Source organism: Callithrix jacchus, chromosome 5, assembly GCF_049354715.1.
Source record: "Callithrix jacchus isolate 240 chromosome 5, calJac240_pri, whole genome shotgun sequence".
Classification (NCBI taxonomy): domain Eukaryota; kingdom Metazoa; phylum Chordata; class Mammalia; order Primates; family Cebidae; genus Callithrix; species Callithrix jacchus.
Genome location: NC_133506.1, coordinates 115,088,181 through 115,103,834, shown reverse-complemented (window position 1 = coordinate 115,103,834; position 15,654 = coordinate 115,088,181). Strand labels below are relative to the sequence as shown.

The 15,654-nt window shown below is 39.9% G+C and overlaps 1 protein-coding gene across 2 annotated transcripts in view; it reads left to right on the top strand.

The window, feature by feature from the left end:
• The window catches only part of UTP18 (UTP18 small subunit processome component), a 31,069-nt gene extending 16,100 nt beyond the window's left edge, over window positions 1–14,969 (top strand). The window contains exons 8-14 of one of the 2 annotated variants that reach the window (XR_001911739.4): window positions 500–600; window positions 883–973; window positions 2,642–2,765; window positions 5,555–5,634; window positions 12,456–12,598; window positions 13,993–14,031; window positions 14,817–14,969. Coding sequence is in view for 1 of the 2 variants with exons in the window: in XM_002748415.6 (XP_002748461.4) it covers window positions 500–600; window positions 883–973; window positions 2,642–2,765; window positions 5,460–5,634; window positions 12,456–12,598; window positions 13,993–14,017 (659 nt within the window). In the remaining variant the exon portion in view is untranslated. Of the gene's footprint in view, window positions 1–499; window positions 601–882; window positions 974–2,641; window positions 2,766–5,459; window positions 5,635–12,455; window positions 12,599–13,992; window positions 14,032–14,816 lie in introns of both variants that reach the window. The other variant, XM_002748415.6, reaches the window with a different exon arrangement.
• The last annotated feature ends 685 nt before the right edge of the window (window positions 14,970–15,654 follow it).

Genomic DNA, 15,654 nt, shown 5'->3' with positions numbered 1-15,654 from the left:
GTTGTTTCTGTCTTACGAAGATGAGACTCCTGTCCATCATGGGATGCTTAGTAGGTGGCCAGCAACTAGTTTATGTATGTTTTTATGTTTTTGGCTGTCTCTAATGGCAGTGTATTTCCCTTCTGGTAATGAACTTTGTAACAGAAGTATACTTTATCCTTTTAGTTAATTAGAGGTATTACTGTGTATATTTGGAAAATTAGTTGATACGTTTACAGTTTAGCAGTTTAGAGACCCGAATCTCTGGCCTACAAGCAAAATGGTGAATGCTAATCAGGACAAAGAAGAGAAGTTTGCTAAGTGCTTTGTAGTGACTTTATGTTTGGGTCGTTTGGGTCAGTGATGCCTGGGTTTAGACTTATTCAGGGCCTGAGCCAGGGTTTTCTTTAATTTGAGCCACTTACATATTTCAAAAGGTAAGAAACTTGTTTGTCAATAGATGATAGTTTTATTGAAAACTATATTAAACTTTATCTAATTGCATCATCTCCTTTCTTAGGTTTGAAAGAGAAGATAGTGAGGAGCTTTGAAGTCTCCCCAGATGGGTCCTTCTTGCTCATAAATGGCATTGCTGGGTATTTGCATTTGCTGTCAATGAAGGTAAAGCATTATGATTACTATGTGTTCTTCCCCAACAAGACATTAGTGTAGGGATACTCTTGAACCTTAACTCAGTGTGTCCTTAAATCTGCACCTCCAAGTAGAGGAGCATAGGTGGGACTTGGAGAGAAGTTGTGGGCAATTGGGAGGGACCTTTTGATTACAGGGAAAAACAAAGTTGAGTAGGTACTAGAAAACAGAGAACTAGGTTGTTTTTCCTCTACATGTGTGATTCTTCTGTACACTTTCTAGCAGTTTGATAAATATTATTTATGGTTTTAGACCAAAGAACTGATTGGAAGCATGAAAATTAATGGAAGGGTTGCAGCATCCACCTTCTCTTCAGATAGTAAGAAAGTATATACCTCTTCGGGTAAGTCAATGACATGAAAGAAGCTAAGGATTTTTTTACATTTTAAATTTTGATCCTGGCACGGTGGCTCACGCCTCTAATCCCAGCACTTTGGGAGGCCGAGGTGGGCGGATCACTTGAGGTCATGGGTTCGAGACCAGCCTGGCCAACATGGTAAAACCCTACTAAAAATACAAAAAGTAGCCGGGCATGGTGGCACGGGCCTGTAATCCCAGCTTGGCTGAGGTGGGAGAATAGTTTGAACCCAGGAGGCAGAGGTTGCAGTGAGCTGTGCTCGTCCAGCTGGACTGCTGTCCAGCCTGGGGGACAGAATGAGACTCTGTCTCTAAATAAATAAATGAATAAATTTTAGTCATTTATCCTGGGCCACAGAGCGAGAGTCTGTCTCAAAAAATAAAAAATAGTGGCTCATGCCTGTATTCCCAGCACTTTGGGAGACTGAGGCAAGTGGATCATTTGAGGTCAGGAGTTTAAGACCAGCCTGGCCAACATGGTGAGACCCTGACTCTACTAAAAATACAAAATTTAGCCAGGCGTAGTGGCGCGTGCCGGTAATCCTAGCTAGTTGGGAGGCTGAGGCAGGAGAATTGTTTGAACCTGGGAGACAGAGGCTCATTGATAATATATTCCTGAAAGGAAAGATATTGAGATATTGAGAAAAGGAAGAGATAAAATAGTGAGGATCCACTTTTGAGAGGGTTGTAGTGTCATTACAGTAAACTATTTATGCTTATTCATAAGCTTGTGTTTAGCATTTTTTATCATTTACATAACTTGGTAATAGATAAATTTCGTGTGTCTTCTTAATTATAAATTCCTGTGGTCTGAATCAGTTCATTTTTCACTTCTTCCTCCTCCATCATCATTAAAAGTTTGGTATCTAAATCACTAACCTTGCCTATTAGGTACTCTAATGACTGTCGATAGATGTTGGAAGAGCTATGCTACTGAATGGTGTTTTTTTCTGCTTCAGATTTTTACTCCAGTAATTTATCTGAGTGAAACACCGCAGCTTTTTCTAAAAGTTCAACTCAAACCAACAAATTGTGATTTTTTTCTTGTAAACCTAAAGGTATTGTCTATTAATGACTAATTGATGCAGTTTTCTTCTATATATATGTGAATGTATACAAGAACTATTCTTAGGCTTATATATTCTTATATAAGAACTATTCTTAGTTTTATAAACTATTCTTAGGCTGGGCAACTATTCTCACACCTGTAATCCTAGCACTTTGGGAGTCTGAGGTGGGTGGATCACCTGAGGTTAGGAGTTTGAGAGCAGCCTGGCCAGCATGGTGAAACCCTATCTCTACTAAAAATACAAAAATTAACTGGGCGTGGTGGCACATGCCTGTAATCCCAGCTACTTGGGAGGCTAAGGCAGGAAAATTGCTTGAAGCCAGGAGAAGGAGGTTGCAGTGAGCCAAGAAGGTGCCATTGCACTCCAGTCTGGGTGCCAAGAGCAAAACTTCATCTCAAAAAAAAAAAAAAAAAAAAGAAAAGAAAAATATTCTTAGTTCAGTAGTCCAGTTTTCTAGAACTAGGAGGGTTATGATAGGTCTATTTGTAGTCTGTTGTACTATTCAGAGGAACTGAGAGTGGTCAGTTTACTTGCCTTTCAAGTTTAAAGTAAAATTAACACTCTTTTTTGGCCCTTTTATTAAGGGGATGGAGAAGTTTATGTTTGGGATGTGAACTCAAGGAAATGCCTTAACAGATTTGTTGATGAAGGCAGTTTATATGGATTAAGCATTGCCACATCTAGGAATGGACAGTATGTTGCTTGTGGGTAAGTAAAGAGAGGTTATTGTAACCTTAATCACATTGTGCTGACGAGAATATGATAAGGAATTGAGTATACTAGATGGTGCATGAGTAGTTCTTTTTATAAACTATTCAGTAATATGAAATTGGTGAACTCAGCTGAGCCTTTTGTATTTTATCATCTTTGTGCAGTGTTTAATAATAATAACACAGCAGTTCTCCCCTTATCTGGAGTTTCACGGTTTGTGTTTTTAGTTACCTGTGTTAATCACAATCTGAAAATACATAAATTATTTTGAGAGCAAGAGACCACATTCACATAACTTTTATTGCACTATAATATTATAATTGTTCTATTTTATTATTATTGTTTTAGTCTCTTACTATGCCTAATTTATAAACGTGTGTATAGGAGAAAACATAGTACACATAGGATTTAGTAATCCACAATTTGAGGCATCCACTGGAGGTCTTGGAACATACCCCTATAGGTAAGGAGGGTTTACTCTAATTGCAGTTGAATACTTTTGTAGCAAAGAAAATGCTGGCCCTACCTTATATCATTGTATTTTTATCCTATATTTGAAATACCTGTTTGATCACAGCAAGTTTTCCTATGATTATTTTCAGTTTCTTTTTTTTTTTTTGAGACAGAGTTTTGCTCTTGTTACCCGGGCTGGAGTGCAATGGCGTGATCTCAGCTCACCACAACATCCGCCTCCTGGGTTCAGACAGTTCTCCTGCCTCAGCCTCCTGAGTAGCTGGGATTACAGTCATGCACCACCATGCCCAGCTAATTTTTTTGTATTTTTAGTAGAGACGGGGTTTTACCATGTTGACCAGGATGGTCTCAATCTCTTGACCTTGTGATCCACCCGCCTCAGCCTCCCAAAGTGCTGGGATTACAGGCTTGAGCCACTGTGCCCGGCCCAGTTTCTTGTCATTGATGAGGAGATAGAATAAGTAACTTTAGTTGGGTTTAAATCTTAAAGATACCTACAGCATTTTTTCTTCATCCAGTTGGAGGTATAAATAAAAAACATGTTCCTTGGAAATACCATTTATTAGTATTGTAGAAACTTTAAAAATACTATCTAGAACACATTTGTGCTATTACTGAAAAAATTGGTTATTACATTGGGGAAAACATGGCTCTGTTCCACTTGATTCTGAAGATGCAGGGTAGGAGGATGAGGCATTGGATACTTGGCAGTAATTCTAAGCTACCTTGCTAAATCACTAATTAGCACCCATAATTCTATAACTTTAAGGAATATGCTTTTATGATTTTCTTAGATCAAACCCAGTTGAGCCATGAAATGATTTCAGTCAAATCCTCCCTGGGGTTGGAAGTCAAGGGGTCTTGCTGTCCAGAAACTTAGTATACTCTCTACTCTTTGATCACTCCCTCCTTCAAGGTTAAAACTGGGGAAACTGCTTGTATATATATCCCTACCACCATTTACAAATTTGGCTTGGGAAGGCTGTGGAACTTGGAGACCAGGCCATCTGCCTTAGGCAGTAGAACAGTGACAGATCCCTTGGAGGAGGAGTGCCCAGATGAAGGCCCCTTCTTTTCCCTTCCAGTCACCATACCTGTGTCAAGCCTGTAGTGAGGACATCTCAGCACAAGCCAAGACTTTGCCAGAGTAGTGTGTGCTATGGCAGCGATTCATGAGTAGCAGATCTGGGAATAAAGCGCCTTTAAAACAAAGACTGGTTTAAACTCATAAGTAATTTTAAGCAGAACTGTATTTGCCTCTTTGTGGGGCAAGAAAAACTGCACAAAAAGGACCTTCACTCAAATTTGTGAAGCCAATGAAGTTAGTGTTTTTCTGGTCCTTGCTCTCTCTCTTTTCTATCACTTTTTATTAGTCCCCTTTCAAGGGCCTATACAGGAAAGAATCTAATACTATAGCTTAAACTCATTTAATTTTAATTGCCCTTCAGTGTAATTGAATTCTGATGTGCTTGGCCAAACACCATTTAAGCCTTCAGAATCTTTTAAGTTATTCTTAAAGAATCTCAAGCAAATCTTTAAGCTTTTAGAAGAGGAAGAAAGGGACAGGGAGATGAGCCTTGAGGTCACTGTAGCAATAGGCATGCATCAGGTAATGAGTCACTAGGACAGTGGGAATGGGAATAGGGGAATAGGCACAGGATGTTTGTAATGTATTTGGTAAGTGCTTGGAAGATGGAGAGTGGGAGAGAAGCATTCACATTCTCAGAGTCCAGGCCTGTGTGCAACCAGAGGAGTGGAATTGTCATTGAAGGGAAGGGGGAGGAGGAGGGGTGATGGTGTTAGAAGAGATCATATGCATGTGGTGGCCCCCAACAGACCGTTAGGAATGCAGTGCATAGTTAGGACTAAAGGCACTGATTTAGATGTGGTGGGTGATTAGGTGCTCTGGGGGAGTAAATGAGATGAATGAGACACTAGAAGTAGGTTGGAGAAAGAGGTGACTGTGAAGGAAACAGGATGCAAGAAGAGTCTGTAAAGTTCAGCCTTCAAGAAGTCAACTAAAGGGGGAGAATTTGAATTCCGTTTTCAGCCGGTTGGAGGTTCTTGAGGACATTTGTTGCTATAGTGGCTGTGACTGGTCTCTTTGTAACACATGATTCCTGCAAATACCAGTTTGTAAGGTTAAATCTGTCACTCAGGTTTTGAAAGCCCTTTTACTTGTTTTTAAATCTATTTTAATCCCTTTTCTCTTTGTAGTTCTAATTGTGGAGTGGTAAATATATACAATCAAGATTCTTGTCTCCAAGAAACAAACCCAAAGCCAATAAAAGCTGTAATGAACTTGGTTACAGGTGTTACTTCGCTGACCTTCAATCCAACTACAGAAATCTTGGCAATTGCTTCAGAAAAAATGAAAGAAGCCGTCAGATTGGTAAATATTTCATTACCCCTTTATCATTGTTAATTTTTAAATTTAAGTTGAAATCATGGAAGAGTAATAGGAAAGGAGAGTGTTGAATTGTTTTTAAAATAGTGACTTCTTTTGATGTAGAAATGATGAGTATTGTAGCTTTTGAATGTAGTTGTGGGAAGGGTGCACAATAGCCACACATTTGTATTATGTCATTTCTTTTAGGAAAGGTCTGCTGTCCATTCTCACCATTCCTAAAGTGGTGGTCCTCATTTTCAGAGGTTTCTTTTTCTTTCTTTCCTTCCTTCCTTCCTTCCTTCCTTCCTTCCTTCCTTCCTTCCTTCCTTCCTTCCTTCCTTCCTTCCTTCCTTCCTTCCTTTCTTTCTTTTCTTTCTTTCTTCTTTCTTTCTTTCTTTTTTTGAGACGGAGTTTCGCTGTTGTTACCCAGACTGGAGTGCAATGGCACGATCTCGGCTCACCGCAATCTCCGCCTTCTGGGTTCAAGCAGTTCTCCTGCCTCAGCCTCCCAAGTAGCTGGGACTACAGGCACGCACCACCATGCCCAGCTAATTTTTGTATTTTTAGTAGAGACGGAGTTTCATCATGTTGACCAGGATGGTCTCAATCTCTTGACCTCGTCATCCACCTGCCTCAGCCTCCCAAAGTGCTGGGATTATAGGTGTGAGCCACTGCGCCTGGCCCAGAGGTTTCTTTCAGTGTTAATGTTAAGGACTGTTTTTAAGGCAGACACTTCATTCCTTCACAATTTTCTTTTCTCATCTACCTTTTAAAGGCCTGTTGTCTTCACAGAACAGAGGCAATTCTTAGGTTTTGAAAGTCAGTTGAACTTGAAAATTAAATTGTATAAAAGTACTGTAATTTAAATAGCTAGGTAGTTCTTGTGAATATACCCTCTGTATCAGGAATCCTCAGGACCACCTCCAGGTTTGGTGGCTAACTAGAAAGACTTATAGGACTCTGCATATGTTCATTGAACTCATGGCTAAAATTTATTGCAGTGAAAAGGATACTAAGCAAAATCAGCAAAGGGAAAAGGTACATGGGGTAAAGTCTGTAGGAAAGAGTCCTCTCCTAGTGGAGCCACACAGGACGGGTTTAATTCCTCCAGTAAAAGAGTTCTGATAACATCTGTTAAGTGTTTTCTTCCTGGGAAGTTCATTAGAGACTCACTGTTGAAGGTTTTTATTGGGGGTTCATATAGGTACCGTTTGCCTAGCATGTATCGAAATTCTAGATTCCCAGAAGAAAAGCCAGGTGTTTAGCATAAACTGCATTGTTTGTACAAACAGTTTAGGCACAGTGAGCTACCCATATCATTTAGGAACGTTTAATGCTAGTATAAGGAACTGCAGGCTAGTCACCATGCGATGGCCACCCTTGTAAGCAGACCTTTCTAAGGATACTGGCTTCAGGCCTATGTAAACTCTTTTCTGCCCAGCCTCAGAGCTTAGCTTAAATATCACCCCATCTCTGTGAAGTTTCCTGCCCTTCAAGCAGAACCAATTTCCTCATTCATTTAACAGTTTTTTTGCTCAAGGCACCAGGTATATAGAAGAAATAGAACTTTGAATAGCAGTATTATGTTTGCTGCTGTTATGTGTATACTACCAGATTGTACACACTTTACAAAGTGTGTTATTTTTATTGTGCTCACTTGGTAAAAAGGCTTGCATCTGCCATCAGCTTTGTATTAGAGCGTATAGTTTACAAAGATTTACAAAGAGTTCTGCAAAAAATTTGAGCCAAGTAACAGTTCTTCAGAGGATTAACCTGACCAAAATAAATAGTTAACAAAGGCTAGAATTATGATTTAGATTCCACATTTTTTTTTCTAGCAGTTCATTGGTTTTCTGACTGAATTCTGCAAGGCTCTAGATTCTGCACAGGTCTTTATATGGCATGTAGATCAAGGAGGAGGCTAAGCTCCTACTTGTATCATACAGAGCAGTGTCACTGTTGTCTGTGGCATATACTGGGATTCTGCATGTGATTTCCCAGGCCTGTAATCCCAGAACTTTGGGAAGCTGAGGTGGGTGTATCACTTGAGGTCAGGAGTTTAAGACCAGTCTGGCCAACATGATGAAACCTCTTCTGTACTAAAAATACAAAAATGAGCTGGGCGTGGCAGTGGGTGCCTGTAATCCAAGCATCTGTGGAGGCTGAGGCGCAGGAGATTCACTTGAGCCCAGGAGGTGGAGGTTGTAGTGAGCCAAGATCGTGCCTCTGCACTCCAGCCTGGGTGACAGAAGAAGATTCTGTCTCAAAAACAACAAAAAGAAATTTTGTTTTTTTATTATACTTTAAATTATGAGATACATGTGCAGGTTTGTTACATAGGTATACACGTGCCATGGTGGTTTGCCGCACAAAAAGAAATGTTTTGCCGGAAAAAGAGTGTGAAAAATACAGCATAGGATTTTATTGCCTCTCTGTTGAACGAATCATTTGATAAATGAGAAGGTTCTAATTCAAGTCAGCTTTAAAATCCCTGCTCCTCTAATGGGAGTGGTGTACTAGTAATATTAACCTGTTGCACTAGTAGGAGACTCAGAAGTCAAATTCCTATTACATCTACAATTTTGGATGTAGTAGAACCGTCACGGAACTTCCCACCCATTAAATCAAGGATAAGTGAGTGTTTACTTCTTGAATTTTGATATCTGGACACTTAATTGTCATGATAGAAATGGTATTAGAAAGGCTGGCCACTGTGGCTCATGCCTGTAATCCCAGCACTTTGGGAGTCTGAGGCGGTGGGATCACCTAGTGCTAATAAGGGAGCTATAAATAGATGTCAGAACACAGCATAGTTTTAACCAGGTGGGATCATTGGCCTGAGGGAGGATTCACAATGCAGTGAGAGAGTACACTGGGGAATTTAGCAGGTAGATACTACTGATCTCTTAGGAGGACATTGTAAACAACCCCCCTCCTTTCCCTGATATTCCCAGTCTGTAGCAGAGATAAAGTTTAAGAATAGATCAGGTGTGGTGGCTCACACCTTAATCCCAGCACTTTGAGAGGCTAAGGAAAGAGGAACACTTGAGGCCAGGAGTTTGAGACTCGCCTGGGCAATATAGTGAGACCCTGCCTCTCTCTATGAATTTTAAGTTTAAAAATAAGTTTTCTGTAAGTTGGCATTTATCTTTCACCAGAAGGACATACTGTCCCATTGTGTGACTCCATGCTCCTGTGTATGGTTTTGTAGGTTATTTGTTGCATTGGGGGCACCATGGCCTAGAGGGATACCATTTACATCAGAGACTGTGTGTGTATTTACCACAAGTTTTCTGGTGCTGTGTTTTGTCTATTTAGCTACAAAAATAAGTAGCCACCTTCTGGTAAAAAACCCAGTTACACAGACTAGGCATGTTGGGTCACTCCGGGCAGATCACCTGAAGTTGGGAGTTTGAGACTAGTCTGACTAACATGGAGAAACCCCATCTCTACTAAAAATATAAAATTAGCTGGGTGTGGTGGCGCATGCCTGTAATCCCAGCTACTTGGGAGGCTGAGGCAGAAGAATCACTAGAACTTGGGAGGCAGAGGTTGCAACGAGCTGAGATTGTACCACTGCCTGGGCAGCAAGAGCAAAACTGTGTCTCAAGAAAAAATCCAGTTACACTCTTATTTTTAAATATACAATGGTATGTCTTATTTATTATTCTATTTTTTTGCTCTTATTTGTAATTAGCAATTGATTTCATTATACATGAATCCAAATTAGGAGACCATTTTCCCCCAAATTTGGTTGGAAATAAAAAGCTGGTATAGCCGGGCATGGTGGCTCACGCCTGTAATCCCAGCACTTTGGGAGGCTGAGGCGGGTGGATCACGAGGTCAAGAGATCGAGACCATCCTGGTCAACATGGTGAAACCCCGTCTCTACTAAAAATACAAAAAATTAGCTGGGCATGGTGGTGCGTGCCTGTAATCCCAGCTACTCAGGATGCTGAGGCAGGAGAATTGCCTGAATACAGGAGGCGGAGGTTGTGGTGAGCCGAGATCGGGCCATTGCACTCCAGCCTGGGTAACAAGAGCGAAACTCCGTCTCAAAAAAAAAAAAAAAAAAAAAAGCTGGTATATTAGTATATTAGTTTTCACACTGCTATAAAGAATGCCACCTGAGACTGGGTAATTTACAAAGCAAAGAGGTTTAATTAACTCACATTCCCCATGGCTTGGAAGGGGTCAGGAAACTTATAATCGTGGTGGACGGGGAAGCAGGTACCTTCTTCACAAGGTGGCAGGAGAGAGTAGTGGTGCAAAGAAGGAACTTCCAAACACTTAGAGAACCATCAGAGCTCATGAGAACTCACTATCATGAGAAAAGCATGGGGGAAACTGCCCCCATAATCCAATCACCTCCCTCCCTCTACACCTGGGGATTACAATTAGAGATGAGATTTGGATGGGGACACAACTAAACCATATCAGCTGGTTTAACATAATTATCTTTAAGAAGTCATTGCTGGGTGGTGGCTTACACCTGTAATCCTGGCACTTCAGGAGGCCAAAGCAGGGGATCCTTTTGAGGACAGGAGTTCGAGACCAGCCTGGCCAACATGGTGACACCCCAGTTTTTACTAAAAATACAAAAATTAGCTGGGTGTGGTGGTGCACACCTATAATCCCGCTACTCAGGCGGCTGAGACAGAAGAATTGCTGGAACCCCGGAGGCAGAGGTTGCAGTAAGCTGAGATCGCACCATTGCACTCCAGCCTGGGCAACAGAGAGACTCCAACTCAAAAAAAAAAATAATAATAATTCAGATAGGTTGATTCTGGTGTATTTTGATTAGGAAGAGTCAGAAAACCAGCTCCCCAAACTTCAGAGTCATTCCAGGAGCGTTGGTGAGTGAATGCCTGAGGCATGGTTTCATAGTATCAGGTGAATAGGGTGGGAACAAAAGGCAGAGGTAGAACAGCTTTCTCCTTAGCCTTTGCAGCAAATGTTTTTCTCCTGATCATCTGCTCTCCTGATACTTTGGATCATCTGTTCATACTTGGCACATGCCTGGAGGATACAAACTTACAGTAATCCAAGAAAAACACAGTTAAGCCAAGGTACTTATCACACATTTATATAATACCTGCCTTCCCAAATTAAATGTAAATAAATTTTGCAATATCCATGTTGTGGCTTCTCGCTGTAAAACAGGAATCTGCTTTACTATGTGCTTGAAGAAATACCTATACTCAAAGTAATTTCTTGAAGAACCTGTATAAAGAGTGGTATTTAAAAACTTCAGACAGGAAGATCAAATTGGGGTACTGCCAGCTTCTTAGCTTTAATGGGTCAAGACCACTTCTCATTAGCACCGTTACCTTCACATTGATGCCATGCTGTGCAGGCAGAACCTGCCTTCTGGCAAAGTTGAGAATAATTGAATGTGGCTTGGAGAGTCACTGTAAACAGTATTTTCTTGACAAAATGGTCAGTAAGTATGTATTAGAGGGAATTTGGCCCAGTGTGTGACTGACTGAAACCAGTTTAATGGGTGTATGTATCAGTGGGTTTTACCTAGCACTTGTCTGTGAAAATCACTTCAATTGATTGTATAAAGTCTGACCTAAAAGTGTAGAGGATGAGAAACTGCCCAGGTGAGTAGCTGAGTGATACACTCGTATGTATTAGAACATGTATGAAGATGCTGTATCTCTTGGGAGAGCTAGAGAACTTCTGAAGGTGAGTGTTGTTAACAATTGTGACCTAAAGCTAACTGCTTCCTTACCTGGGTTTTATTCAACCACTAATTGGGTGAGGACCTGTCTCAACTCTCTTGAACTTAGGAAGTAGACTCTGGAGAAAGACTGTGTGTTCCTCCTCATGCTTAGGCCTGGCTTTGAGGTGAGCTTTGGGCTTTCTCTAAATTGGAACAGTTTCACTTGGAGTTAGGTTTTCATGATTCAGCCCTCTTTGAGGAGAAATTGTAAAAGGAAAAGAGCATATATAATAGTTGAAAATTAAAAGTATAAAATAGCAATTTTATTATATTAGAATATATGTGGTATGACTTTGCCTAGGCTTCAGTTACGTAAAATCAGACTCTGTATATAATGTTTAATTTTTTTTTCACCATCTAACCAGGTGAATCTTCATAATGTCTAAAAATCTCTTTCCCCTTTGATCAGATTTTATCATTCTTTACTGTGGTCGTTAAGCTAGAGTGGGTACTTTTCGCTTTAGTTTATTCATTAATTTATTAAGCAAACATTTGAATCTCTGAGGCATCATGCTAGATGCTGTATTGATGTTTTATCTCTGTCCTCCTTTCCTGCTCAGTTAATAACACATTAAAGATCAGATTTTACAGTGTGTACACACCAACACAGAGTGGAATAATAGACATCGGAGACTTGGAAGGGTGGGAGTATGGGAGCGGGAGTAAGGGGTGAGAAATTATCTGATGGGTACAGTGTGTATCAAGCTTGTCCAACTTTCTTAAGCTCATCACCTGTTGTTAGTGTATTTTATGTGTGGCCCAAGACAATTCTTCCACTGTGGCCCAGGGAAGCCAAAAGATTTGACACCCTATCCACCGTTGGAGTGATGGTGACACTAAGAGCCCAGACTTCACCACTATGCAGGAGAGCCATGTAGCAAAACTGCAGTCGTGTCTCTTAACTCTAAAAATAAAGTGAAAAAAAAATTAAAGATCAAAGCTTAATTTTGGAATAGTTTTCTGGACTAATAGACTACTTTCTTGTGTACTACAATCAGAATGGGCTTTTTGTTTGAGCAGATAGAATGAAGATGACGATGTAAGAAACGTGAGTTACAAGTCTTTGCAGTTTAAAACTTTTTATTATCTCCCACAGGTTCATCTTCCCTCCTGTACAGTATTTTCAAACTTCCCAGTCATTAAGAAGAAGAATATTTCTCATGTTCATACCATGGATTTTTCTCCCAGAAGTGGATACTTTGCTTTGGGGAATGAAAAGGGCAAGGCCCTGATGTATAGGTAGGTATTATTTGTGATTAAAAATCAGAGGTACCTATAAACTAGTTCTGACAATATGAAGAGATACTATATATTTCTAATTCTACAATTAATTGTAGCATATTCATCTTGACTCTCATCTTCATTATCTTAAGTTGTGTATTTTTATACCATAAAATGTCACTAGCAGAAAAGTTCACCTGGTGAATATATATATTTTTTGGAAAGCAATATTTTGAGAATGTCAAACTGAGGAAAAGTAGCCAATAGATTAACTTTCGCTGATTTGATAAATCAGTTTACTCCACTAGATTTAATTGATTTCTTTTTAAAAGGTGTTTCTTTCCCTGTAGCTGTAAGCTGTAAATAAGGGTATTAACCATAAAGGTAACCAGAACTTAAATGTGCTGTCCAGGTTCTTTTCTTTACCCAACATACTTGGCTATAAAACAGGAACAAACAAAACCTAATGGCATCATTGCTAGAAGATAGAGGTGACAAGGTGGATCTTTCAGAGAGAGCTAAAGAGCTTTCAGTAGAAAACCTGTGATGTAGATCACAGCCCTCTTTCCTTGCTCCCGTTGGTAGTGAATGCTACATAGAACCCTTTATGTCTGTGTGCTTTAGGGAATGCCTGCTTTCAAAATGAACTGAAATCGGGAGTGAAGAAAAGGAGAAATGTAAATTGGTTTTGAGCAAATAGTTGTGAAAGGAGAATATACCAGACAATAAATTGGTTTTAAGTTCTACTTACTTTGAGAGGAAAATGGGTCATGCCAGGATAATGTCATCAGTCTCATTTCAGATCAGATTTGGTGTGGTTCTATTTCAGTTTGCATTTTATAAAAGGATGCAGATTCTTTTTTTTTTTTTTAAGATGGGGTTTCACCATGTTGGTCAGCTGGTCTTGAATTCCTGACCTCAAGTGATCCACCCACCTTGGCCTCCAAAGTGCTTGGATTACAGGCATCAGCCACTGCGCCCGGCCAGGATGCAGATTCTTACTGCACTTAGAATTCTCTTCCAAATCCTTTGGTATTTTTATAACTGAAAATTTCTTTTTTCTAAGACCCAAAGGCCATTATATTTTTCACCAGAACATTGCTGTTTAGAATGATACTATTTCTGGCTATACCAGTAGCTGGGATGGACTGATGACATTTTTATTGATTATGTCTGATCAGGTATTTCATAAACCCTCATGTGAAACTTTGGAGTAAGCTTACTCATGTTATCTAAAAATCTGAGATAACATTCAGATCCTCCGGACTGTTAGATGGAGGAGTCTGAACCTAACTGCCTGTGATTACTTATTTTTGCCACTAAAATCTTCCTAAGTGCCATTCTGTGATCTCATTGAAAATACTGTGGGTAATTACAAAGTTGTTTAGATGACTTATTTTTTACTTTTTTAGGTTGCACCATTACTCAGACTTCTAAAGAGACTATTTGAAGTAAGAAAACCCTTTTCTTACAAATTCTGCAGGTTTTAAGGTTACACCCATTGCTGTTAGTTGGTAGAAGCAGCACATTAGCTGAGCTTTGTTTCTCTGCCCCTAGGTTACTGCATCTTTATTTAGAGGGGTGGGATGGAAGTAAATCAGGAACTGTCTAGCTGGACTTGAACCTTTCTTGGGAATTTCTTATCTCAAATCACAACAATCTGGCTGGATTCTTCTGAGTTCTGAAATCTAATATTGCATTCGGTAATTGTCATCAAAATTGTAATTACTGAACATGTTTAATCCACAAAAGACTTAATAACACAGAGAGATGGATCTTCAGATATAGCTATGGCTTGTATGGGCTTAAATCCTCTTATCATATATATGTTTCTTGAGAGATTGCAAGCAGTTTGGCCTATTTCACGGAGTAGATAATGGGGCTGGCCATTAGTTCCGCTTCCCCGTATTTAAAATCGTAGAACATCCGTCCTTTCTCTTGGCTTCCTTTCAGGCCTGAGATGTGGTGGTTCTGAGATTGAGCTTTGCAGTTGACCTCTTCATCACCCAGTTGACTGTCTCCTCAGAGATTAATGACTGTTGAGAGACTTTGAGAATGCAGATGGATTTAATTAGGAAAAGGGATTTTTAAAGGTACAGGCATTTTGGGCAAAGCTTTAGCTAGGAAGGGAAAGCAGTTTAGCTGTCCTGACTCTAAAGATTACATTGCCAGCACATGTTTGTTGATGACCCGCAGCTATAAATCAGGTATGTAATGTCTTTTGTTCTTTCCTCAGGTCCAGTTGAGTCACAAGAGAAGCCTGTCTTGATAATATCGTCTCAGAAACTTTCTGGAATGTGTGATAATATTTGGAAAATGATTTATAGAGCCAGCTGTGCTTAAGAGCCAGTAATGTCTTAATAAACATGTGGCAGCTTTTGTTTGAAAATAAGTGTATGTGGTTCTTCCCTCCACCCCCAACACACACACACACACAAACTTGGATGCATTTAAGACTAAATGTGAGAAATTAGAAACACCTGTCTGTAGCTAAAAATAATATAAGCAGATTTTCTCATACTTCGCAGCTAACCCTGATGGGTATTTTCCCCCATCTCTCCATGCTTCAGGGTATCAGCTAACAGATAGTCTCATGAGATGTGGAGGTCAGTCTGTTTGATAAGAGAGCAGTGAAATCTCACATAGTGAACTTTGAACTTCCAAGTCTTCCAGGAAAGGTGATTTTGGAAATGAAAAGGCTTTTCTGGGCTTATTACTTCATCATTGTTACTGTTATTTGGAGAGAAGGCACAGTAAACCTGGTAGTCTTGTCCTATGGATTATTAGCCACAGCCCTTTCTGGAAATGTTTGTTATGTCATCTTAAATGTTTAATTTGGATTTCAAGGTTGACAGCTGGCTCTATAGTTTTCTTATAGCCTTGTTTGAAACTAGTCCTTACATTTCTTAGGAAAAACTGACACTATATCATGCATTTAAGAAGTATTACAGGGGTTGGGAGGGTGTTAGGAGAACTATCAAGTTAGGTCTAATAGCTTTCAGCCCCACCATCTACTAAAACATGGAAAAGAGAAGTCAGGGTGGAGGAGGGAGTTTTTTCAGCAACAGGGAGTA